Here is a 26,744-nt window from a genome sequence, read left to right on the forward strand (position 1 = left end):
GGCATTCCGGCGTTGCAGACGGCGGTCAGATCTCGACGAAATCTCGCCGCCCTCTCGTCGACCCCCACCGTTTGGGGGGGTTCCTCCGCCCATGCCCGGACGATGGCGGCTTCTTCCGCCAGGTCAGGGTCGAGGCGTGAGAGCTGCCACTTTGGGAAGCCCTCAACGCCTCGTCGTCCTGCCGCTGCCGTCCGGGCCTGTGACCCCTGGGGCGCGGTGGAGACCCTGAACCGGATGTACAAATGATCGGACAGGGTCTCCACCTCCTCGAGGACACGCCAACACGATATGCGTGCACCGATGCCGGGGGTCGCGAACGTGACGTCCACGACTGATCCCCCTTGTCGGCGCACGCACGTGCTGGCGTTGCCTTGGTTCTCCGGAACTAAGCCGATCATGACGGCCCAGTCCCGGAGAAGCGCCCCTTTCAGGTCAGTGATGGAGGACCCCCACGCTGCGCACTTAGCGTTGAGGTCCCCCATCACGATGACCTGGGCCGGTGATGCTCGCTGCACAACCGGCTCCAGGCCATCCAGGAACCTCTCGAATTGTCGGAGGTTCCTGTTTGGGGAGAAGTAGACTCCTATGAGTACTACTTCTCCCCAGTTCACCGCCACGTAGCCCGCTCCTCGCTCCCTGAGGGAGAGGGGTCGCGGGCTCGAAGGCGGCGCCACAATGGCGACTGATCCCTCTGTGTCCCCGAACCAACTGGGTTGGGGGGGGACAAAGTAGGGTTCAGCCACGACCGCAACAGCAATTCTCCACTCTGCCAGGCACTGCATGAGCAAGTCCTGTGCCCTGGCAGAGTGGTTGGTGTTCGTCTGTAGTAGGTCGAAATGCAGGTGTCTTGGCATTAAGATACCTGCATTTCTTCCTCCTCAGCCATACGGCTGCCGTGCGGTTGGGGCTGAGTGCGAGGCACTCTGCTCGACGACGGGGCTTTGCCCTTCACCGACGGGGGTGTGCACTTGGCACCCCCCATCACATGTGAGTGTGGGCGCCCCGTCGTTGCACACACGGTGCATTTGCAGGGGGCCTCGCACTCTGCCGACTTGTGTCCTTCACTGCCGCAGCGGAAGCAGAGACGCCCGTTCTCTGTCTCCGCTGGGCATAGAGCGCGAGTGTGGCCCAGCATCATGCATTTATAGCAACGCAATGGCTGGGCCTCCACTGCTTTGACGGTGGCCATCGTCCATCCGATGGCCACTCGTCCCGCCTTCACGACTGCCTTAGCGGCAGTCGCTGGGCACTTGACCAGGGCGGAGCCTCCGCCCCAGAAACTCGGCCTGATATTGCCTACTTTCATGGAGGTGGGGGGACACCCGCCGACCGATGCCAGTTGGGCCGCCACTTCCTCAGTGGTCACCGTGTCATCCAGACCGGTGATCCTGAGGACGGCCATTTTGGTTGGGCGGGTGATGTCCGCCCAGCTGCCTACTGCCTCCACCAGGGCGGCGGCAAGGCGGTCAGCAGTTTCCTCGGGGGAGGTCCCCCCGACCTCCATCAGTTTGGAGCCGGTCATGCTCGTTCGGATCTTGACCGACTCCAAACCGAATTCCCTCAGGGATATCGAGGACCTGGCCTTTGCCAGGACCTCGGTGTACTTCGCGTCAGTCGTGGCCCCTTCCGCATTGGTCATGGTGGCCCCTTTCTTGAGGGTCACCACTATGGCCGCGGTTTTTGGGGCCACGATTTTAACGGCCTTTGGTGGGGCCGGGGCGATCTGCCGGGTTGTTCCGGCTGAGGGGGGGGAATAAGCAGCGACAGCGGCATTTCCCCTCTTCTTCCGCCGGACAACCTCGGACCAGGAGTTGCCCACAGTCCCCGACTGGGCTTCCCCCTCTCCACTTGTTCCAGCGGTTGGGGGGGGAGGGGTCGCGTCTGCCTGTCCTGCCCCCTGTTTTCCCTTGGAGGGAGGAGGTGGCGGGGGGGCAGTCGGCCGCTTTGCAGCGCCCTTCTTCGGTGCCTTCTTTACCGCCCTAGGTGTGGGCGCCGGGGATGGCTGGGCTTCCCCATCCACCTCCATGGCGCCCTCCACGATCCCCGACCGGGACTTGTGACGGGGCGGCGGCGGCTGCCGTTGGTCGGCACGCAGGGGGGGCCTCATGACGGGCTCCGGAGGAAGGCGCATCTCCAGGTCTTGTAGGCGGGCATTGATCATCCCGCCTACCGACTGCAGGAGTTGCCCCTTCATTTCCTCCATAGCATATCTTAGCACCTCCTCAAAGTTGGGCTGCTGTGGCCCTGTGGCCTCTTTCGGGGCTGCAGCGGACTTCCGCTGCGACTCCACGTACGCCTGCTTGAAGGCACGCAGCTCGTTGCGGACAATATCCAGCTCCCTTGAAAGGCGAGCATTGTCCGCGCGGAGCCTGCGCTGCTCTTCATCTGGCGTTATATCGCGGAGGCCCTCAACCGCTTCAACAACGCATTTAGTGGCCCGGTTAATTTGGCCCCACACGGTACCCTTTAGGTGGCTACTCTTCTTGATTTCTTCCTTTATTTTCTCCACGCTTTTGAGAGCCTCCTCGGCGAGGGCCTCGACCGTGCCCCTGGATAGGGCGTCGGGGGTCCCGTCGTCAGAGGCTTTTGCTGAAGCCACTACGGGGCTCGTCTTCCTCCCGGATGGACGGTAAGTTGGGTCGGGGTCCTCCCCCTCACTATCCCCCCCATCAGCTACGTAGTCTTTAGCTTCCTTGAGGAAGCTGTAAACCCCTACCGGGCGCCTAACGCGGCCCCTCATCGAAGAGGAGGCCACTTTATGCGCCACGGCCGGGGCGTCCTCATCTGCGGATGTAGCGGCCAACGGCCGTTTATGGGTCGTTCCCGTTCGGTACTTTAATGTCAAGCCCGCTGACCGCGGCTTACCTCCCTTGTTTGGCCTTGCGGCGTCCTCGCTGCACGCGGCGCCCGCGGCTCCCAGCCGGCGCCCGGAGGCGCCCTCGTCCTCTGAGCACGTGTAGTCCGACATGGAGGTGTCCTCCCCCATGTCGTAAGTCACTTTGCTATTGTTGTTCATAGCGTTTGCAGACTATTCATAAGTTCTACAACACTAAAAACAAACTTAATCACTAATAAAACTAAACTAATTTGGTCTCTGTCCACCCTTAAAACTATACCGGTCGATTTGTCTCGCTGAGACGCATCTCCCGGTATATCACACGTCGAAATCGGAACACTTTTTGGAATTTGTCGTAAAAGTGCCACGCCCAAAACGACCGTTACAACACTTAAACACTAAAAAACTTAACTAATTTGGTCTCTATCCACACTAAAAACTATATCGGTCGATTTGTCTCACTGAGACGCATCTCCCGATATATCACACGTCGAGATCGAAGCACTTTTAGACTTTGACGAAAAAGTGCCACGCCCGAAATAACCGTTAAAACACTAAAACACTAAAAACTTAACTATTTTGGTCTCTGCCCACTATGTATTATATATCACTAGATGCGTCTCGCCGAGGCGCATCTCCCGATGTATAACACTGGTATATCACCTCACTTTTTACCACATTTATCGAATTTTAAATGCGGAGCGACACGGAAGCGATGCACACGGTACGGCAACCGGCGCGCGATTAACCTAACCTAACCTAACCTAACCTAACCTAACCTAACCTAACCTAACCTAACCTAACCTAACCTAACCTAACCTAACCTAACCCAGTCGCGTGCCAACTCCCAAGGCGAACGGATCGCTCCGCGCGGCTCTAGAGCAATAAAATCCTAAGTTGTGGAAAAAAGTTTGAAAACAATAAAGTGTGATATATCACTGGATTCGTCTCGGTGCAGTGAATATAACAGTGTAAAAACAGTGAAAATCCAGTATTCCAGCGAAAAGTTATAAGGTAAAAACCAAAAACTGTCACGGTTGAAAATTTCGCAAGAGAATTTCTCGAGATCAAGATCGACGACATATAAGTTTTTATATACCATTTTAAAGTGCAAGAAGAGCCCTTTCTTGACATATATAAATAAGATTTTTCCCATAAATAATAAAAATTTTATAAACATTCTTAACTTCAAACTAATACAGTTTAAAAACTAGTGAGTGGAAAGTGAAGTGAAATACACGTACAATTTCATCTCAGTGTAGTGCATCCATATACTATAGTGAAAACATAGTATACAATAGATAAATACGAAAAAACACTAAAAAACAAAATTTTCATACAACGACCAAGCAGCGACATCTAGCGGCGAGAAGTAGAAGCCACCCATTCCAAGGACACAACATAAAGAAGGTTGCACACAGCAGGAAGAAGAAGAAAAATTTTTAATTTTTAATTTTATATTAAATTAGTACATTATTTCAGTTTTATAACATTTCATTCAAAATTTATTAGAATATTAATACATTAATAATTAGAATTAGAAAACTGTATAATTAAATTATTAAGTAGAATTTTAGAACTTAAATAACCAAAATAAAGATTGATAGTTATATTAAAAGTAAATATAAAATTAGAATAAAAGTCAGAAAATTAACAAATAAGACACATTAAATATTCAAATTTGGATGAAAATAGATTTTGAAAATTTTATAAATATTATATTGAATTCAGTTGTGTGTAACCCACTTTAGCGTTCTCGAAAATTCTACTCGTTCCATAACAACACCTAGCGGCGAGAAGCCGAAACCGATTTCCGTAACCGGAAACTTATAGAAACATAAGGACTATAATACACTATAGTGGTAAAATACTTAATATTATACTCTGTCATAAATACAATTAATCTTTTATTAATATTAAGTTCTTTAGAATAAACTAACGATTAAACTAGGATTAAAAATTAAGTACTAATAACCACATAAAACGTAATTGTAAAAACTGTAAACTTAAAATATTAGTAATTTAAAATTAAAATATTAGTACTAAAAATTAGAATATCAAATATATGTAAATATTAATATTAACAACATTAGAATAAGATTAATGTTCTACTTTTGCAAATACTATTGTTAATTACGTAAAACAAATTATAATAAAAAAATTGTAATTCATAAACTTAAATTCAAATACCACTATAGTGTGTCGCATACCGAAGTTTTAAAACTCCATCTTATCAGCCTTATCAAATTGGAATTTTGTTAAACTAAATCACGACATCTAGTGTTGAAAGTCAAAACTAAAGACTCTGTTTTTAAAACTTATAACATTAGGGTCGTTACCCACTTTAGCGATAGTAAAAATTTGTTGAATTATATTATATCATTTAGTATTACTTAGTAAATAAATTAAATATATAACAGACAATTGTAAGTAATTTTAAAACATTAATAATTACGTAAGTTAAAATAGAAAAACACAAAATTTTAAAATTTTTAGAAAATATAAAAACTGTAAATTCCATTGAATTACTTTATTCTGTTTTGTTTTAATTAAGGAATTAATATTAATCACTTTCTACCAACAAATAAAACCGCTTTCAGGAATAACAAAAATAATAATTTTAAATTATCAACACTAGTGAGTCACTCACCTAATTTTATTTTAAAACTTGTGATAGTAATTCTATTTTTAGATTCCGATTTTAACTTTTGTAAAACACACAAAAACACCACAAAACGCAACAATGTCTTTCGTGCCCAAGTCACCAACCAAACCAACATCTTCACGCAAAACCGTACATTCACCACCACCAGCACACAGTAATATGTTTACACCACAGGCTAGTGAAATGGAAACCGATTCCGAATCAGAATACCAAACCTACCTCATGCACACATCACCACCAAAAAGAAAAGCTAATAAAATACCAACTAGAGAAACAAACACCCTCCACATCTACACAGACGAGGCGAAATCAGCCTACCAACAAGCCCTGGTAAATCTAAACAACTCCAGAAACCTTAAAAGGGAAATAAAAGAAGGAATCGAAAACGCCGTAAAGCGCCTCTTCAAAGTCATCAAGGAAACCATCAAAGAACTCGAATCAAAGAACACAAGCTCCACCCATCTCCCCCCCTCTCCACCCCCACCCCCAAGTACTAATGAATATAGAAATTTTTCACAGAAAATAGAAGAACACTCAAAACTCCTCGCAGAGAACAACAAAACGATGGACATTATACGCAAAGAGTTGGAAGGGATGGGAAGAACAAACATAATAAATTCGGTAAAATTAGACAAGTTGGACAAACTGGACACCCTGGATAATTTGAATAAATTGGATAAACTTGAGAACTTGAACAAAATAGATGAAATAAGCAATCAAATCGAAACATACGCCAGTATAACGGAGAGGGGAATTAAAATAGCGCAAGACAATAGCAACAAAATAGAAGACATCAAGAAATTATTACATAATAAACCAGTGGAGAGTACAGATACCGAACAGTCAAGAAAAAGAACATCCCATAAACCAGAAACTCTCCATTCCATCATCATCACATCCACTAACGAGATACACACAGGAGAGGAGGTGCTGGAACGCGTTAGGAAGGTGGCGGACGCGAAAGAAGGAGGAATACAGGTCGAAAAGATCAGAAAGGCCAAAGATAGAAAAATAATAATGGGTTTTAGAACAAATGAAGAAAAGGACAAAATGAAGAAACATCTTAAAAATACAGCATCAGACCTCTGCATCGAGGAGATCAAGAATAAAGACCCGCTATTGATCCTCTACGACGTCCTCAACATAAACACAGAGGAAAACATAATTAAGGCCTTTAGAAGACAAAACGGGTATATTTTTGACCTCCTAGAGGAGGAGGAAGACAGAATAACAATAAAGTATAAAAGAAAAACCAGAAACCCAAATATGAACCACATAGTGATGGCAGTATCACCTAAAATATGGCAGAGGGCAACGGAAAGGGGTTACGCATACATAGATCTGCAAAGAATAAAAATAAAAGACCAAAGCCCACTTATACAATGCACCCGATGCCTGGGATACGGCCATAGCAAGAAATTTTGTGAAGAGGTGGGAAAGGAGGTCGAAGGGCTATGTAGTCACTGCGGGGAGGAACACCTATTGTCTAAATGCCCAGAAAAAGAACTATCAGACCCAGAATGCACAAACTGTATAAAAGCAAAAAGAGAAGTATTCAACCACAACACCTTCGATAAAGACTGCCCCATCCGTAAAAAGTGGGACGCAATCGCCCGCTCTACGGTGGCATACTGTTAGCCACTAAGACACTCCCGACACCACCAACACACAAATATCATAACCACAGACTCCTCTAGACACTTAAAATACTAAAGCGACCACTCACTAGTACATCAGAATATAGTTAATAAAATTTAAATTTAAATTCACACATTCAAAATTAAAGTGATTAATATTAGCCATATTAGCATAACATCCAATAGAAAAATTACTTACAAATAATATATTAAACAAATAACATCTATACCACTAAATATTAAGAATTGAATATCAAACTGTAAACTACAAATCCCATAAGAAAACATTCAAATGTAAAATAAAACAAAGGAATAGAAAACATACAAAAATGTAAGTAGAGTACAACAATAAAAGATAATAGAAATATAATTAGTATTAAGTTATAAAATATTGTAAAATTAGACCACATATATAAAAACAATATGTCATCCATAAAACTGAGATAAAAAAGAGAAAATAATATTAATAATGTAAAATAGTATTAAGATAAAGTAATAAGAAATATACAAAATATAGATAAGAAATATCAATAAAAGATATAGAAATATAATTAGTATAAAACAAAAATATTGTAAAAATTAAACCATTAATATAAAAAACAATATGTCATCTAAATATTGATATAAAAAGAGAAAATAATACTAATAATGTAAAATAGAATTAAGATAAAGAAACAAGAAACATACAAAATATAAAGAAGTTACATCAATAAAAGAAAATAGAAATATAATTAGAATTAAGATAAAATATTGTAAAAATTAGACTATCAATGTAAAACAATATGTCACAAATAAAAATGAGAAAATAGTATTAATAATGTAAAATAGTATTAAGATAAATATAGTGATTTACCTCATAGGAAACCTGGAAAGCTGGAAAACTGTAAATAAATATAGATTAGGAAATTAGTAAATATAAATAGATAAATAAAGAACCAGTAAAATATAACATAGGAAATAAGAAAAATTGTAACTACATAAGAATATGTTCACAGCTTAGAATTCTGTTAATAAAGAGCCCCGGAGTAAACTTATTATCCCGAAAAATAAATAAAAAATTAGTTAGTTTAGCATAGGATAGGTCGGAAATCCCATCCGACAGAGTAGCAAAAGGTGACGAATGAATGAAAGAAAAAGTATGCAGAATGAAAGTACGAGCGGTAGCAAAAGCGAGAACTGGTATGAAAGAAAAGTAGAGAACATAGGCTCGGATTATGTCTGAGGTAGAAGCTGAGAACAAACAAAAAAAAAAAAAAAAAAAAAAAAAAAAAAAAAAACCTAACCTAACCTAACCTAACCAGTAGCGCCCGAGCTCTCGGCGCGATCGGATCGTTTTTAGGAGGCTCCGCGCTCGAAAAATCTTGAAAATAGGATTTTTGTTGCGAAAAGTGTCGTGCGATATATCAAAAGTTGCGCGCTAACGAGGCGCAGGTGCCGGTGAAATCGGATTTTTGATAACACTTCCCAGTGAAAAGTTATAAAGGAAAAAGTGAAGTGAAAAGTGGAAAAAGTGAAATTGCTCGAAATTCAAAGCGAGCACCTACCATTTTTATTGGTGGGCTAGATACCCCTCCCCGCCCTCTATAAGGGGGGTGAGTTTGCCTTCCTTCCCCTGAGAAACGGGGGAGATACAAGGTAAAAAAGATTTTACTTTTTCTTGCAACTTTGGAACGCATGGACCGATTTTTGATTTCGAGGTGTCATCTGAAAGAGGACGTTGAGGAGAGTACCCCACAACCTTCAAAGTCAGGGGCACTCAAAAATTGACGAAGATATCGAATTTCAAAAATTTTTCCAAATTTCAAAATTGAATATCTCCGAAACAAGATCTGCGACCTATATAAATAAAAATATCATTAGACGCGTCTCTGAGAGCCCTACAAAACGGTACCTTCAGAAAAATTTTCCCGTCAAAGCGCGCGGAAATATTAAGGTTTTTCCGGAAACACGTGGCCACGAGGTCATTGTTCTACGGGGAAATCCAGAAAACCGAGTTTGCAGGACGGAAGAGGACCCCGAATAGTGTTATTCAAGAAAAGAAAACTTTTCGATTTTTCAAAATTTACACCAGGAAAATTGAGTTTTCCGAAAATTCGGTTTTTTGCTAATAAAAATTTTATTTTGGATTCTAAAAATATTTTAAGCCCCAGGATACATTTAGACAAAATTACAGAACACTTTTGAGTTGGAAAAACCAGGGGTCTCCATACAAAATTTTGGAAATTTTTAATTTTCAAAAATTCATCATAAAAAATTCGGTGGTCAAAAATTTTACAAGAAAAATTTTTTCGCTGAGCAATATTTCTGGAAGATTCCGCTACTCCGCATCTACTGACAACGCATTTGAAAAATTTTGACATTTCTTTCCCGAGATATACGGGAAAAACCGAGAAAAATTTTTCCGGACGGTCCCATTCCGGAAGTACAAGTCCGGGCGGATCGAGAGTGGTACCAAGGCGTTCCCCTCGCCGAGACGAACACATCGATACCAAACTTGATAGGATTTGGACAGATAGGACCGGAGAAATCGGTCCGTGAAAATAACAAGTACCTACGACAAAATAAAAATTGACCTAATTTTGAGTTTTCTCAAAATTAATTGGAGAAATTGGGACTTTGCGGAATCTACAGCTGCATAATCGAGCGCTACTTAGTTTAAGGATAATTTTAAGTATACTAGGACATTTTCCCCTATTGGGACATCCTGATATTTTAAGTTTTTAAATTTAATTTCAAGACTATTCCCCTATTGGGATTCTAGAGTTAGTAATTTTAAAGTAGTCACAATAAGTTTTTAAGTTTTAAAAAATAGACCGGTCGAAGACCCAGAGAACCAATCAATATTTGTTTTGTGTTGTCCTGTCCCCTATTGGGACTTTACGATTTTGTTCTCAAGCATTTATCTAAATTCTAATTCAGTCTTTTGACCGCCACCCCTATTGGAGGCGTATAGGTTAGGTAGAACAAAGTTATAGTGCGATAGGGTTTATTGACCCAATAAAAACTGACTAAGAGTTCAAATTTAAACTGACACGCACCCCTGACAAGGCAACATGTTCGGCTATAGAACACCCGAAAAAAGAACCGACCGAGCCCCAGCATCAGATGCTGAAGGAGCAATGTCTCTGCAAAGCGACCCATCTCTGACAAAAACGTCAAACGTAAGAAGGAGTATTGGAGAGTGGGAAGCGGGGAGAGCGGAGACGAAAGAGACTTCAAACAGTACCCCGGAGAAAACCAAAGCACCGGTAAAGAGGACATTGCCCCTAAAGGATAAAAAAGAGGCTATAACCCGAAAGGCATCTACAGAATCGGCGAGCCCAACAAAATACGACACCAAAACGGCGGAGGCTAAGGCATGCCTGTTAAAGGCTAAATTTAACCTAAATCAATCAAGAAACACCAAAACGGAGATAAAAGAAGCAGTAATGCAAGCAATAGATAGACTGTACCACATAGTAAAAGAATTGGAAGGCAAAGAGAAGAAAGAAACAGAGAAGAAAGTGGTAGAAAGAACGGGGAAGGAAAAGGAACAGACTAAGGAGTGTACTGAGTTAGCAGAGAAAATCGAAGAACACGCAAAACTATTGAAGGAAAATAACTTAAGAATACAAGAACTACAGATAACGCTGGAAAAACAACAAGGAAGGCAAGAAGAAAAACAGCAACAACAGCAATGCTCTTACTCCTATGCCAAGGCAGTGATGCAGGGAAGGAAAGGTCCGATAGAGCAGAGGTCTCTGCACTCAGTAGCTATAACATCGAAAAATGAAATGGAGACGGGAGAGGAAGTGCTGGATAGGATACGGAAAGCAGTGAAGGCAAAAGAAGGAGGGAAAACAGTAGAAAGCATTAGAAAGGCAAAAGATAGAAAGATCATTGTAGGATGCAGGACAGAGGAAGAAAGAAATCAATTAAAGGAAAGATTGAAGAGTGCGGAGGAACATCTAGAGGTTCAAGAGATAAAAAACAAAGACCCGCTCATCATATTACGAGATGTTTTTAAATATAATTCGGATGAAGAAATTATTGTCGCGATAATAAATCAAAATAAAGATGTGTTAAGAGACGGAATCGAGAAGGAAAAATTTGTAATAATATACAAAAAGAAAGCGAGAAACCCGTTGACGCACCACATAGTGATGAGAGTGAACCCACAGATATGGAAGCAACTTACCGAGGCAGGTAGAGTACGAATTGATCTTCAACGAGTTAGGGTCGAAGACCAATCGCCGTTGGTTCAATGCTCGCTTTGCCTGGGATATGGCCATCCTAAACGTTTATGTACAGAAACTGTGGAGAAATGTAGCCACTGTGGGGGGCCGCATAAGAAGACCGAATGCGTAGACTGGCAGGCTGGTCTGGAACCCATATGCTGCAACTGCAAAACGGCCAAACTGGATAGAGCAGATCACAATGCGTTCAGCCGAGAGTGCCCGGTGCGAGAGCGATGGGACGCTATAGCCAGATCGTCGTTCTCATACTGCTAAAGGCGCACCGGGCACTCTTCTTAAACCCACGCTCGATCATATTCGGGGAGACAAGATGGAGATTGTTCGCGACGAGGTCTATAATTCTTCGGTTGCTCTCCTCGAGATTATAGATAATACGAGAACGGCAAACAGGAGGAAATCTCGTGACAAAATAGATAAAAATTTACAAGAAAATAAAACTAATAAAAAGATAAAATTTGGAAAAATTATTAATAATAGTCGGAATAAAATAGTATATAATTTTATAAAGGCTATTATAGAAATTCGGGACAAAAAATTCAAAATTAAATTACTAATGAAACAAAAAGAACTGAATTGTTATTGTGGATCAAAATCAAAATTTAAATACTTACCAATAAAAAACGAGAAGACCGGGGAAAAAAGAACCGTACATCCAGCGTCGCCCCGAGCTGCCGCGAGTGGGCTGTGGGAAAAAACACCAAGAAGCTATAAAGGATATAGAGTTGAACGATGCCGAGGTCCGCAAAACCAACGGAGAAAATACTCGGAAACAAATGCCGAGTTGCATGATGAGGCATGTCACCCGGCACTTATCAGAGGAAAAGTCGTGTGGACCTCTAAGTCGTTGAGCCCGAAAAAACGCTCCGAGAACCAATGGATTGACCGCCGAGTTTTGCTATGCGGCAACAGCGCAGAGTCTAGAGGTGCCCCTAATAAGAGAAAAAATAAGTCTGTCTTTCCTCACCGCGCAAAAGAAGCCGTCGCGGTCGTCCCATGCATCTAAAATACTTCTGCCCTTTTGGATCCGCCGATTTTCGGTTACCTGAAACATAAAACACAACAAAGTAAAATTAAAATTACAAAAGAAATCAAGACATAGAAATAGAACAAAATTTAAAGAACTTAAAACAGCAATAGTAAAAAATCAAAATTGGAGTTACTGAAAAGGCACTTATCGGAATTTGCGAAGCAAGCCGCAACAGTCGACGCTTCCTTGTACGTATGCTTGCATACATAGAGAGAAGAGTCACCCGCCTATAACAATAGCACCAATTAGATGAGCAAACAAAAAACAACTAACATAAACTAAACAAAGGGCAACAAAATAAAACAACGAAAACAAAGTCTCTGACCCTTATGTCAGGGGGAGCAGCGGGGAGGCACAAAAGGAGCCTCCCATAAAAAAAAAAAAAAAATAAAAAAAAAAAAAAAAAAAAAAAAAAAAACCTAACCTAACCTAACCTAACCTAACCTTTTTTTTTTTTTTTTTTTTTTTATAGTCTGGAAATGCATTTACGCACCCCCTACGCCGGGCTGTGCAATGGCGTAGGGGAGTGTGGGACTCGCCGGCCGCAGAAGATAAAGACAAGGCGACCGGAATACCCACTAAAACCAGACTGCCCTCTCACGCGTTACGGCGGGGCCACGGGGAACGCGTTAGCTTACTTCCGTGACCCCGCCTGCGTTTGGCCGCTACGGGCCCTCAAAATCTAAGGCGTGGGGAGAAGGGCAGCAGCGGCAAATTGCCGCCTCCTTCTCCCCACTCTTCTCTGCCGGAGCGGGGGCGCTAGGGGATCCCCTTCGCGCTCCCGCTCCCTCTCCTCCTTCTGCGACATGACTGTTTCGCAGAAGGAGGAGACCGCGTTCCAAGACCTCTCACTTCCCAACATGGCGTGTACGACGCCGGGAAGTGAGAGGTCGCCGCCTATCGCCGCCACCAGAGTGCGGCGCTCATCATTCCAGGCGCAGCACGTTTCGAGTGTGTGCTGCGCCGTATCCTCGCTGGCGCCGCACTCGTGGCAGCGCATCGTCACCTCCCTTCCGATCCGACACAGGTACCGTCCAAAGCAACCATGCCCGGACAGCACCTGTGTCAGACGGAAGGTGAGGGAGCCGTGGCTCCTCCCACACCATTCCGGGAGCAGTGGGCGTATGGCCTCTATAGTGCGCACGCCATATTTGGCGTGCGCTAGGCTTCCCGCCCACCGCTCCACGGTCGTCACTCTCCTCGCCTCCCGGGCGCGGGCGCGGGAGACCTCCTCTGGGGCCGGGGCTTCGCCCCGGGCTCTTTGTATGGCCCGCGCCCAGTAGGCTTCGGCCAGCACTCCCGCCTCGATTTCCCACGGAGGGGTGCCGGCCAAAACGCAGGCAGCCGCGTGGCCTACCGTTCGGTAGGCCCGGCACGCACGCGCCGCAACAATGCGTTGCGGCCTGCGGAGGAGGGCCCTGTTCGGTGCATTAAGGGCGCGAGCCCATATCGGTGCACCGTACAGGGCCATACTTTTGACGACCGTGGTGTACAGCATCCTCGCATGTACACCCGGACCGCTGAGGTTAGGGAGGAGCCTCGCCAGGGCTGAGGCCGCGCCCACCAGCCGGGGGGTCAGCGCTCGGAAGTGGTCACCGAAGCGCCAACCCCCGTCGAGGACAAGACCCAAATATTTTATCCGGGCCTTGACCCCGACTTCCTCTCCGTTGACCCGGAGGGTGGCCCCCGCAGGTACCCTCCACCGAGGCCCTTTAAAACAGAGGGCCTCGGTCTTACTGAGGGCCACTCGAAGGCCTAATGCCTCAATCCTCCGGGTCAACAATGTGGCTCCGGCCTCAGCCCTCCTTACCAATCGGCTCCAGGTGGTGTCCCGGACGGCTACCAGCGTGTCATCTGCATAGCAAATGACCGCCATCCGGGACAGCACCTCTCCGCGGATGGCCCAGTCATATCCGATGTTCCACAGGAGGGGCCCTAGCACAGACCCCTGTGGAACACCGGTGGCCATCCGCCTCTCCTCTCGACCGGTTCTCCCCATGTAGGACACTACCCGCCCTTGCAGGTAGTGTCCCACGACTCTCCGCAGGTAGAGGGGCACTCCGTGATACCGGAGCGCCTCCTCTATTACCGCAAAGGGGAGGGAGCCGAAGGCATTGGCGATGTCGAGTGACACCGCCATGGCTCCCTGCCCCTTTTGGGCCGCTTCGTCGGTGAACTTCTTCAGGGCGGCCAGGGCGTCCAAGGTGGATCGTCCTGACCGGAACCCGAATTGGTTCACCGAGAGTTGCGGCCCATCCCTCGCTAGATGCTGGATGATCCGGGCAGCTATAACTCGCTCCAACAGCTTCCCGGCCTCGTCCAGCATCACCAGCGGGCGGTATCCCGACGGAGAGTCCGCGGGGCGGCCTTCTTTCCTTATAAGGACCAGCCGCCCCTCCTTCCACACCTCAGGGAAGTGCCCCGCTGCCAGACAGTCGTCGAAGAGGCAGCGTAGGCGGTCCCCGAGGTGCTTTAACGCGATGGGGAGAACCTTCCCCGGGACCCCATCCGGTCCCGGGGCCTTCCGCGGGCCTTGGAGCCGGCGGGCCGCCCCTAGCATTTCGTCCTCTGTTATCGGAGGAGGATTAGGGGCGGCGTCGTCCTCGTCGTTGGCCCTCTGCTGCGTCATGCGCGGTGGCTCGAATGGGGGGCTGTCTGGAAATAGCCCCTCTACCACCGCGCTGAGGACGGCCGGCTCCATGGCCTCCGTGGGGGGCGCCGTTTTGAATTTGGCCCGTACCATCCGGTACGGGCGCCCCCACGGGTCCGCATCCAGGGCCGCCAAGAACTCCGAGTATGCAGCGTCCTTGGCGGCCCCTATGGCGGCTTGGAGCGCCTTCTTGGCCGAACGCATTTCGGCCTGGAGGCGCTCCAGCTCGCCCGGCTCCCGGTGCCGACGTCTTCGGCACCGGGATAGAGCACGGCGAGCGGCGTTGCTGGTGGCACGCAGGGCCGCGAGATCCCGCGACCACCAGTACACCCCCTCTCGGGGCGCGAGGCGTCGAGCCCTAGGCATTGCCGAGTCGCATACAGCTGTCAAGTCCCGACGGAACCTGGCAGCCCTTTCTCCGACCCCCAGGGATTGAGGGGGGTCGGAGGCCCACGAACAAACAATAGCGGCCTCCTCTGCCAGGTCTTCGTCGAGACGCGACAGCTGCCACCTAGGGAAGACGCCCCTGCCGCCCGCCGTGCGAGTTTGACGCCCAGGGGGCGCTGTGGAGACCCTGAACCTGATGTACAGGTGATCTGACAGGGTCTCCACGTCCTCCAGGACGCGCCAACACGAGATGCGCGCGCCGATATTGGGGGTGGCAAACGTCACGTCGACAACTGAGCCACCCCGTGCGCGCACACATGTGAAGGCGCTGCCCCGGTTCTCCGGGACCAGGCCAATAGTGAGGGCCCAGTCCCGAAGGTGCGCCCCCTTGACGTCGGTGATGGGGGATCCCCAAGCCGCGCACTTAGCATTGAGGTCCCCCATCACGATGACCTGGGCTGGCAATGCCCTCCGCACCACCAGCTCCAGGCCATCCAGGAACCTCTCAAATTGCGAGAGGCTCCTGTTCGGGGAGAAGTAGACTCCGATGAGCACTACTTCTCCCCAGTTTGCCGCCACGTAACCCGCACCCCTCTCTCTGAGAGAGAGGATTTGCGGGCCCGTTGGCGGCGCCACCATTCCGACCGAGCCCTCCGTGTCCCCGACCCAATGAGGCTGGGAAGGGATGAGGTAGGGCTCGGCCACGACAGCAACGGCAATTTTCCACTCCGCCAGGGCCTGCATGAGCAGGTCCTGTGCGCGGGCGGAGTGGTTGGCGTTGGTCTGCAGGAACTCCGTATGCAGGTGTCTGGGCATTTATGACACCTGCATACGTTCCTCTTCGGGCGGTTGATGCGGCCCGGACGGCGGCTGCGCTCTTGGCGCAGGGGGAGGGCCGGTGGAGCGGGCCTTCCCCCTTATGGTGGGGGGGGTGCATTTAGTCCCCCCCATGACGTGGGCGTGCGGGCAGCCTGTCCTTTTGCACACGGCGCAGTGGACAGGCGAACCTAACCTAACCTAACCTAACCTAACCTAACCTAACCTAACCTAACCTAACCTACCTACCTACCTACCTACCCCACCAACGGTTCCCGCCTTGTCGTGGCGGTGGGGCTCTAGTACCTGTGGGATTTTCACCCACGGCGAAGCTAAGAGGAACCAGGGTCGGTTCGGCGTGCAGGACTGGCCGCTTGCCCCCCGGAGCCGCCGAGTGTAGCGCGCCGGGCCGGCCCACCTGGGGGAGGCCTCCAGGGGTGGACTATGTTCGCGGGTCTACCCCTGTGAGGGCCTGTAGGTAGGGCCGCGGGGGGTGTGGGCGGGTACTGGTTTATCCTGCCACCCTGCATCCCTCGTGGCCGGATGTGTGGTGGGGTCGTGGGGGCTGCGGGTGGGTACTGGTTTATCCTGCCCCCTGCAGCCCTCGTGGCCGGATGTGCGGTGGGGCCGCGGGGGGTGTGGGCGGGTACTGGTTTATCCTGCCACCCTGCACCCCTCGTGGCCGGATGTGTGGTGGGGCCGTGGGGGGGGGTACTGGCTTATCCAGCCCCTCTGCGGCCCGGTAAGGTCGACGGCGGGACCTAACATCAGATCCGCCGTTGGGGGCTGGGGAGGTGGGACAACCGCCTCCCCGGCTTCCATAGCCCTGTGGTGGCAGGTACGGGGGTACCTGTCACCCGCTTCAAAGGGCCAGGAGGACGGCGCGCCTTGGTTCCCGGCGCGCCTCCCCAATGGAGGTTGGTGGGCGTAGCCCACTATCAGTGGAGAAGCTGCTGCGGCGGCTAGCGCAGACGGGGCCGCGGAAGATATGCGAAAGCAGTACCCGTGACCCCGTCACTATGCGCAGTAGGAGGAACAGAGGTGGTTTAGCGGGTATGCTCCCATTAGGGGAGAGAATCTCGCATAACTACCGTGTCCCCCCCGGGACACGGCGTATGCATAAAGCATTCCCCTCTTAAAAAAAAAAAAAAAAAAAAAAAAAAAAAAAAAAAAAAAAAAAAACCTACCTACCTACCTACCTACCTACCTACCTACCTACCTACCTACCTACCTACCTACCTACCTACCTACCTACCTACCTACCTACCTACCTACCTACCTACCTACCTACCTACCTACCTACCTACCTACCTACCTACCTACCTACCTACCTACCTACCTACCTACCTACCTACCTACCTACCTACCTACCTACCTACCTACCTACCTACCTACCTACCTACCTACCTACCTACCTACCTACCTACCTACCTACCTACCTACCTACCTACCTACCTACCTACCTACCTACCTACCTACCTACCTACCTACCTACCTACCTACCTACCTACCTACCTACCTACCTACCTACCTACCTACCTACCTACCTACCTACCTACCTACCTACCTACCTACCTACCTACCTACCTACCTACCTACCTACCTACCTACCTACCTACCTACCTACCTACCTACCTACCTACCTACCTACCTACCTACCTACCTACCTACCTACCTACCTACCTACCTACCTACCTACCTACCTACCTACCTACCTACCTACCTACCTACCTACCTACCTACCTACCTACCTACCTACCTACCTACCTACCTACCTACCTACCTACCTACCTACCTCAGGGTAATCTTAAAAGCGGGCTCCGCCTTCTTTGTTTGGATCCGCAACTGTTTTGCAGGTGCCTTCTCTGCGATTTCAACGTTGCTCTCGTCTGTACCGAAGAACATATCAGAGCACGATACGTCCTCTTCCTCACTCTGCACCTCGCTTACTGCCCGCCTCTCTTCTTCTTCCTCTATTTTCTCCTCTCTTCCTCTTTTTTGGGTTTGCTTAAAAAAAAAAAAAAAAAAAAAAAAAAAATCCGTGACTGCGGCCTTAAACTTAATAACTGTCATGCAAAGCCGAAGCGTATCGTTAGTGAGATTATAGGTATAATACGAAGTATTAATTTTAGTGGTAAGACATCACTTCTCATGCGTTATGCAAGACGAGACTTGACAGCCAAGGCCAATAGTCCGACGGAGTCAGGGGGCGGCCTCGGAGTCCTATAACCGTCAATTAAGTCGTCTAGGTAATTAAGTCGTCTCATTAAGAATGTAAGAACTTTAATTAAGTACACCGTATTCATTTGTAAATACCATTAATGAGATATAACTTAGGAATTATTTTAAGAATTCTAAACGGATATATAATCCTTACACAGTTACAGGAGTGAAATTATTGAGGCCTCATCAAAGGTCACTAAGTTATCTTTTATTTGAGAGAACCAACTCTTTTTTTTTTTCTTGCAGTTGTTTGAAAATTACGAATTGATGCATTCATTGACGAAGGCATTTGTCCAAATCCCGAGGATTGGGCGACTGGTCGTCACCAGTCGCCAAGTAAAGGCCAGGTGCAGTCCAGCAGAGTTGAGCGCGGTGAGCGGACACGCGGCCGTGCTCCGCCGCGCGGGCTACTGGCGGCTTAGCGCCGGCTCCACATGCGTCCGCCGTTTGCACACCGTTTACCGCACAATGGTATTTGCGACTACGTGTATCTATCTCTTGCAAGAATGTTTCTACGCATACCAGGTATGGGTAAAAATCATACAACAATATTGCACAGAACATACACCTTTTAGCTCCGAATCTATAATTGTTAAGTTGGTTTACTAGGAAAAAAGTGACATGGAAAAATTGTCACGCGTCATGTTCCTGTTGCTGTGCCATGTGACGTCACTGGCGAAGCAGCTCGTGTTCCTCACGGACGCCGATCGCATAGATCGCATGGTCGCAGGTTTGGATGGTATCACTCTTTTTCCGAACACTATATTGTGATTTTAATTTACGTAAGCCTCGTTATGAGTTATCACGTAACGAACTATGCAGACAGCGAAGACCCACTGTTACCCACTTGTAATTATACAAGGTTACATATACATATACACACTGTACAAGTTGTGAAATTGGGTATATTATTCAGTTAAGCGATGCGTTTCGAAGAATAAGAATGTACTCGTCTAAATTGTTGGAACGGCCCATCTGAAGATTTTAAATAAATAATATGTACATCTACTACATATAGGCTCTTGCTAGGCGCTAAAATTTATACGTATGATCCTAAACATAGTAGATTGTGAAGTAGCACTAGCTCGGAACACGGATGAGTCGTGCCGTGACGGATTGCCGTGTGTGCGGCGTGTTGTTGGGCAGAAGCGACACGGCGGGCGTTGCGGACACGCTCGGGCTTCGCGCACCGGCTGCTTAACTGCGCGGCGGCGCATGTGGCGCGGCTACGGCGCGGCTACGCGGGCTGCGCGGCGTTCACGTGCCTGCTGTGGGCAGTTTTTGCTGCGCAGGCGCACGCGCGCCGACAGCCCTTCGAATTTCCGCTTTGGATCGGTGTCAACACTACTGACACTGTCGGGTGCAGCCAACTAATAATTTTATAAATTAGCAAAAAGAAATTGCAGTGCATACGTAAGGATTTTTTGAGGAATTCCAAAACTTTATAAAAGATTATCTTTGGAGAGAAAGTGCCAAATAGATTATATAATCAGTATTCGATTTAGTGCACATGGGCACATGCATAAAGAATGTTAATTGCGGTGACTAATTGAATAACAATAATAATAATAAAAAAAAACAATGATCAAGAACATGATTTGCTTATTTCGAAAGCGACAAAACGAGCGTGAGCGAGTTAGGGAGTGACGATGATAGAACAAGAATAAAAGAATGGACGACGGAGTGAGCTGACGGCGATTTAAGTAAACTTGTTTAATTTCAGATTTGTGATAGTTTTGCTGTATACATACTACGTCACGACGTTGGTTGGCATCGCCAATACCACGATGGACGCTTTTATAGCGACGGTACTCTACCAGTGTAAGACGCAGCTCAGCATCCTTAGGTAACATTGTTTCATTTTATTTCTGCTTATCATGTAAAGCAAGAATGTCCTGTAATGTTTACTTACCTAGTTTGTTAACTTGGATGTTTCCAATCCTAAGTAGGAACCTCACCTAATTTAAAAAAAAAAAAAAAGTAAACAGCTACGTTTATGTTAAGACGTCGTGCGACGGAGCTTTCAGTTTTGTTATATTACATTATTTATTTATTTATTTATCTACATACACAACAGCTTAAAATTATCTTAAAATAGTAATAACAGCGGGAAGAATACATGCAAGTGATAACTTAGCTAATAGTGTGTATAACGACATTATAAGTAGCCAAAATGATAGTGTAAAAACAGACATAATACATTATACCTGTGACTTATGTTATATTAATATTACAAATAATTTTGTTTTTAAAGTTCTTTTTTGATAAGTGAAAAATATCTATATTATTAAAGTTTTCATTATAAAGGTGAGGTAATCTGGTTAATATAGAATTTTTTCCATAGTTTGTTCGGTGATATGTTGTATAAAATAATACGGTATTTCTAGTACGTTTTTTCGGAGTGCAAAATGTTATACGGCTTAGTAATGTTGGATGATCTAATTTATGTAAGATATCGTAAAGTAAACCCATATCTAATAGGAGCCTTCTATCAGATAACGGTAGTAATTTAAAGTGCTTGCAATCCTCCCGGTAAGTGGAACGTTGCCTATGACATTTAAAGTTGAGAATTTTCACAAATTTCTTTTGAACATGTTCAATGGTATCAATATAGATCATATACTGCGGAGACCAAACTGAACAACAATATTCGAGGAGGCTTCGGACGTAGGCGTAGTAGACGACTTTAAGGGCAAAGGGGTCACTGAAAGGTTTGCAAGTACGAGCGATAAAACCGAGGTTACGATAAGCATTATTTCGGATATATTCTACGTGCTTTTGCATTACCATTTTAGAATCGAATATAACACCAAGATCGCGAATTTCGTCAACTCGTTCTACAGCCACGTTTTCGAATTTGTAAGGGTATACAATAGGGTCCTTCTTCTTCGTAAAGCTTATACAATGACACTTCTTAATATTGACGGATATTCTGTTTTTTATATAATAATCATATAGTGAATCCAAGTCCATTTGTAGCAATTTGCAATCGTTAAGATTACTTATTGTCATGTATATCTTAGTGTCGTCAGCATACATCAAGTGTTTCGCATTCTGTAAACATTTGTCTATATCATATAAGTAAGCACAATAAAATAAAGGTCCAAGGTGTGAACCCTGGGGAACACCGGAAGGGATTTCGATGTAGTTGGATCGATGACCGCCAATGGTAACAGCCTGGGAACGATTTTTCAGGTAAGACTGTATCCACCTGAGAAGATCTCCATGGATTCCTAGCTTGTTAAGCTTGTATAGTAGGATGGCGTGATCTACACGATCAAATGCCTTTTCAAAGTCTGTGAAGATCACGTCGACCTGACCAGAGTGCTCCATACCGTTAAAAACATCATCAGAAAATATAGCAAGATTAGACGTAGTAGAACGTGATTTCAAGAAACCATGCTGGTTTTCTGAAATACCTTGTTTTATAATGGGATAAACCCTTCTGTAAACAAGTAGTTCCATTAGTTTACTTAGTGTTTTAAGGATGGAAATAGGACGATAGTTGATAATTAAATTTTTACGGCCCTTTTTATAAACTGGTACAATATTAGCCTGTTTCCAGATATTTGGGAAAGTACACTCCTGTAATGACTTATTAAATAGGATACAAATGGGGTATGATAAACTTTTAGCACAGTTAGATAAAAATATAGCCGGCACGCCATCACCACCCGCTCCTTTAGTTTTGTCCAACTCTTTAAGCACAGTGAAGACTTCCCTTTCTTGAAAGTGAACCTTGCTCAAAGTGTTGTTAAACATGCAATCATCAACATTATTATCTTCAGAACCAGAACTATGCGAAGATATAAAAACACTATGAAAGAATGAACTAAATGCAGCACAAATACTTTCGCTGTCCGTTAAGGTTTGGTTGTTATAAGTGAAACTGCTAGGGTATTGACTGCCAGCGCGCTTAGATTTTATATATGACCAGAACGCTTTCGGGTTACGTTTAATATTCTCTTGGGTAAATAATATATATTTTTTATAACATTTCTTTTGTATTTGTCTTTGTCTAGTCCGAAGTAAAGAAAATTCGTAATAATCACGCGGGTTTCTATACTTTTTCCACCTTTTATGTAATTTACTTTTTTCTTTAATTACTTTTATCAGCCCCGCACTGAACCAAACTGGGTAGTTATTATTCCTCTTCTTAGACGCGGGAACAAAGAGATCAAAACTTTCATATATGACGTCATAAAAATATTGAAGACTAGTATTAATATCGTGATTCAGTATTAAATCCCAGTCAACTTAGAAAATGTTTATTTATTGCGTCGTAGTCACATTTATGAAAATTACGTTTAATCCTAGCTTTTTGTTTCATGGATTTGAAACGCAAATCATCTATAGTTACCTCTAGGGGCGGATGGTGCGGGTCGATAGGCAGAATGGAAGAGCACTGATTATTAATTGTGAGAAAATGATTACAGAAACTTAAATCCAATATACGACCGTTTTCATTTTTGACAAGGTTAAACTGTGATAAGCCTAAGTAAGTTAATTCATCTACAAATAATTGTGCTGCATCCTGTACTTCTCGAGCGCTTAAGTTGAGCACAGTATACCCCTCATCGAACCACTGTAGACAGGGCAAATTAAAGTCCCCAACCACAAGGATAGGATGTTCAGGGTAGTTTTCGACGAGACTGCGTGTATGTTGTTTAATAATATTCAGACTGGGAACAATTTTGTCACTGTCAGGAGGTATATAAGTCAATATAATATGAAGGTCAGTGGGGAGATATGCTTTCTGAGCCGGTATAGATACACACAAAAGGTCGCAGAAATCACAAGAGTATTCATCACGGAAACGTGGCTGTAGATTATTTTTAATACACATCATAACGCCGCCACCCATCTTTTTACTTGTTAAATTTAAATCACGGTCTTGTCTGAAAATTTGGTACCTGTTATCACAAATTTCATTGTTAGATATGTCGTCTTTAAGCCAGGTTTCTGTCACTAGTAGAACATTATGATATGATGCTCGTCTTTGTAGAATGAATTTGGAGAGGTTGCCGCAGAGTGCAAGCGCACTGAGCACAGCCAGCGGCCGGCGAAGAGACGACGTGTTCGCGGCGCTCTTTGTAGACTGCTGGTTACAATACAAGAGAATTTGCGAGTGAGTTGTGAAGGAACCTAATATCTTACTAATACTATAAATGTTTAGATGGATGGATGGATGGATGGATGTTTGTTATAAGGTATCTTCGGAACGGCTCAACGAATTTTGATGAAATTTGGCGTTAATGTAGAACTTAACCTGGAAGAATACACGTGCTACTTATTAAGTTTTTTTTTTCAATTCCGCACGGGCCAATATCAACGTTACCAATGTCTGTAATATGTGGGTACATTCATTCATTTATTATTTGGTAAAATATGAAGGACCTAATTTTATTACATAATCTGAACGTACATAAATCGAGTGCAAAGTGCTCTCCTTCAGTATCGTTAGTATCTCACCAGTCTGTATAATAATATAATACCAAGCCATCAATACCATACTATAAAAGGTTAAGTTATAAATATATGTGTAATTCCGAAGAACCGCGGGGCTGGTGCAGGACATCTTTGGCGGTGCAATCCTAGTGCAGTTCGGCATCGGCGGCTGGATACTCTGCATGGCCGCTTACAAGATCATCAGCGTGAGTGTGGCCCGCTTTCCTGCTCCCGTTGTCACGCTATACTGGTCCGCTGCCTCGCCAACCCTCTGTCCTGCTCCCGCGAACTCCACTCTCGGCTCGTAATTTCATATAAATTTGTGATTAACATTTCAGTTGGATTTCATCAGTATCGAGTTTGCGTCGATGATTCTTTTTATTCTTTGCATCCTCACGGAATTATTCCTCTACTGTTACTACGGCACCGAACTTACTGAAGAGGCAAGTATTGTCATACGATGATTTTTGTTTATTTCCCGAATTGATGCAATAAAAACATATATCCTATTTTATTAAGAAAAGGTTAGGAAAGGAACGTGGACTAAAATTAGGCCTCCGGCACCACACTTATCAGACGAAACGTGGAATTGCTTCCACTTCACGCCTGTCTTCTGTGTGGTCGTGGTATTTGACCGGGCGAGACGGCCCTTTCGTGCAACAGATGGTGTTGTTCCTAGCGTCTACCACTGATACGTGTGAATTTAATACTTTACTGTTACGTGTAAATTTTTCAAATCGTGTGATGCGTCGTGTGACAGTATCGTTTACTGGCGCCGTCCATTGCCGTAAGACGAACTATGTGATATCAGAGCACGCTGCTGGTGGACGCAGCGTACAGTATGCGATGGGCGGGCGAGGGGCGCGCGGCGCGGCGCCTTCTGCTGCTGCTGTTGGTGCGCGTGCACCGCCCTCTGCGCCTAGCCGCCGGACGCGTCGTGCCGCTCTCGCTCGACACCTTCGTCAAGGTGTGCCTCTGCCCGCCCCCCACGTTCGCCTCCAGTCTCGGCCGCCTCTTGCTGTTACCGTTTTACTATTCACCATTTAATAGGACTCATTTGCTTGGTTTGTTCGAAGAGGGATGATTATTGGGAAGGGGAGAATCTCGAGAATCTCGATGAGTTTCGCAGTTAAGGTAGTGGAGGTGAAGCGTTACATCGAATCAAGTACTCCTATCACAAATAGGACTCTCCATACAGAGCCGCGCTTTTAGGATGAACGGTCTGAATACTAATTAAAATCAGTTGTTATAAATAATCAAGCGCGTCAGATTAATGCAGGATGAGTCAAATACATTCAGAAAAGTGTACATTTAAAGTTTTACCGCGCTTAATTTTCTTCTTGCAACTTTGTGACTCTCCCATTTCCTCGTCGGATAATTCAGTTGTAGACTTTTCTGTAGAACTGACTTGTTCTGTAATTGACTCACCGTGTCTAAAACTGTCGTACTGAAGTCTCTTTAACAGCCGTTTTTTTTTTTAATTTAGTATTCTTATCGGTTTCTCTAAACGCACGGCCGTATATGAAGATGTGTGATAGGAATATTTGATTCCAGCAAGTTTCCTCCCTTATATGTATTTATTTAACTGTCACACTCGAGTAAATCCTACAATCCCCGCTTCGCCTCCACTATTATTAAGTCCGTGTTAGCCTCCATTTCTGGGCATTTTATTAAACGTTTATTTTTTCCATATTGACAGTAATATATTATTGTTATATTTATTGCAGTATTATCGTTTCAGATTCTGAAGTCGTCGTACACTTTTTACGCTGTTTTACGACAAACGAAATAGTTTAGGTCGCTGTAATTCTGTAATAGGTATCATCTAATAACTTCACATGTATCTTCTTATATCTTACTAATATTAGGTCCTTACATATGAAATTGGCGTTTTGTATGGGAGGAACAAAAAGTCGAATATTTTTTAATATAATATATTTAATTAATCAAAGTATGAACCATTATTTTCTATGCACTTTTGCCATCTCATAGGTAGTTCATTGATCCCTTTACTAAAAAAAACAGTCGGACGGGAATCAATAAAATCTTTGAAGGCGATTTGGACTGCCCCATCGGAGTTGAATTTTTTCCCTTGCAAGAAGTTATCCAAATTTCGAAAAAAATGGTAATCTGTTGGAGCAAGGTCCGGGGAGTACGGAGGATGTCTTAGACTTTCCAATTGAAGCTCTTCTAATTTAGTAGCCGTCTGTTGCGCAGTGTGTGGTCTAGCGTTGTCGTGAAGCAGCAGTGGCGTGGAGCGATTGACCAGCCTAGGGTGTTTAGCCGCTAGCTTTTCCATCATGGTTTGCAATTGCTGACAATAGACATCAGCCGTAATAGTCTGGCCAGATTTGATAAAACTGTAATGAACAATACCGGCACTAGTCCACCAAACGCTTACAAGTAACTTTTTTGGGGTTAATTTTCGCTTGGGGCAGGATTTGGCTGGCTGGCCAGGATCCAACCATTGCGCTGAGCACTTCCGATTATCGTAAAGAACCCATTTTTCATCACAGGTAATGATTCGGTTTAAAATACCTTCATTATTGTGCCGGTTTTGTAATGTAACGCAATAGTCGACGCGCGTTTGCCGGTTTGCTTCAGTCAATTCGTGAGGTACCCACCTTTCAAGCTTTTTAATCTTCCCAATTTGCTTCAAGTGAATTAAAACAGTTTTATCACTAACGTCGTAGCCTGCAGCTAACTCGGACGTGGTTTGCGATGGATCCGCTTCCACAATAGCCTTCAACTCTTCATTATCAACTTGAGTCTCAGGCCGTCCACGGGGCTTGTTTTGCAGATCGAAATTTCCAGAACGAA

The 26,744-nt window shown here is 45.3% G+C and overlaps 2 protein-coding genes across 2 annotated transcripts; one reads left to right on the plus strand and one right to left on the minus strand.

Annotated features, from left to right (window-relative positions):
• Positions 1-853: 853 nt before the first annotated feature.
• On the minus strand, positions 854-2,986 carry LOC123721636 (spermatogenesis-associated protein 21-like). The gene has a single exon (XM_045680817.1). The coding sequence runs from the start codon at positions 2,984-2,986 to the stop codon at positions 854-856; it is 2,133 nt and encodes a 710-aa protein (XP_045536773.1).
• A 15,886-nt stretch (positions 2,987-18,872) lies between these two features.
• LOC106708243 (odorant receptor Or2) lies at positions 18,873-25,716 on the plus strand. Its single transcript, XM_045680824.1, has 10 exons — positions 18,873-19,001; positions 19,086-19,243; positions 19,339-19,379; positions 19,623-19,836; positions 20,200-20,322; positions 23,482-23,604; positions 24,031-24,130; positions 24,263-24,367; positions 24,736-24,891; positions 25,666-25,716. Exons 1-10 carry the CDS (start codon positions 18,945-18,947, stop codon positions 25,714-25,716), a joined length of 1,128 nt encoding a protein of 375 aa, XP_045536780.1. The 5' UTR covers positions 18,873-18,944.
• Positions 25,717-26,744: the final 1,028 nt, after the last annotated feature.

The sequence above is a fragment of the Papilio machaon genome, chromosome 2 (genome assembly GCF_912999745.1).
Source record: "Papilio machaon chromosome 2, ilPapMach1.1, whole genome shotgun sequence".
Taxonomy (NCBI): Eukaryota; Metazoa; Arthropoda; class Insecta; order Lepidoptera; family Papilionidae; genus Papilio; species Papilio machaon.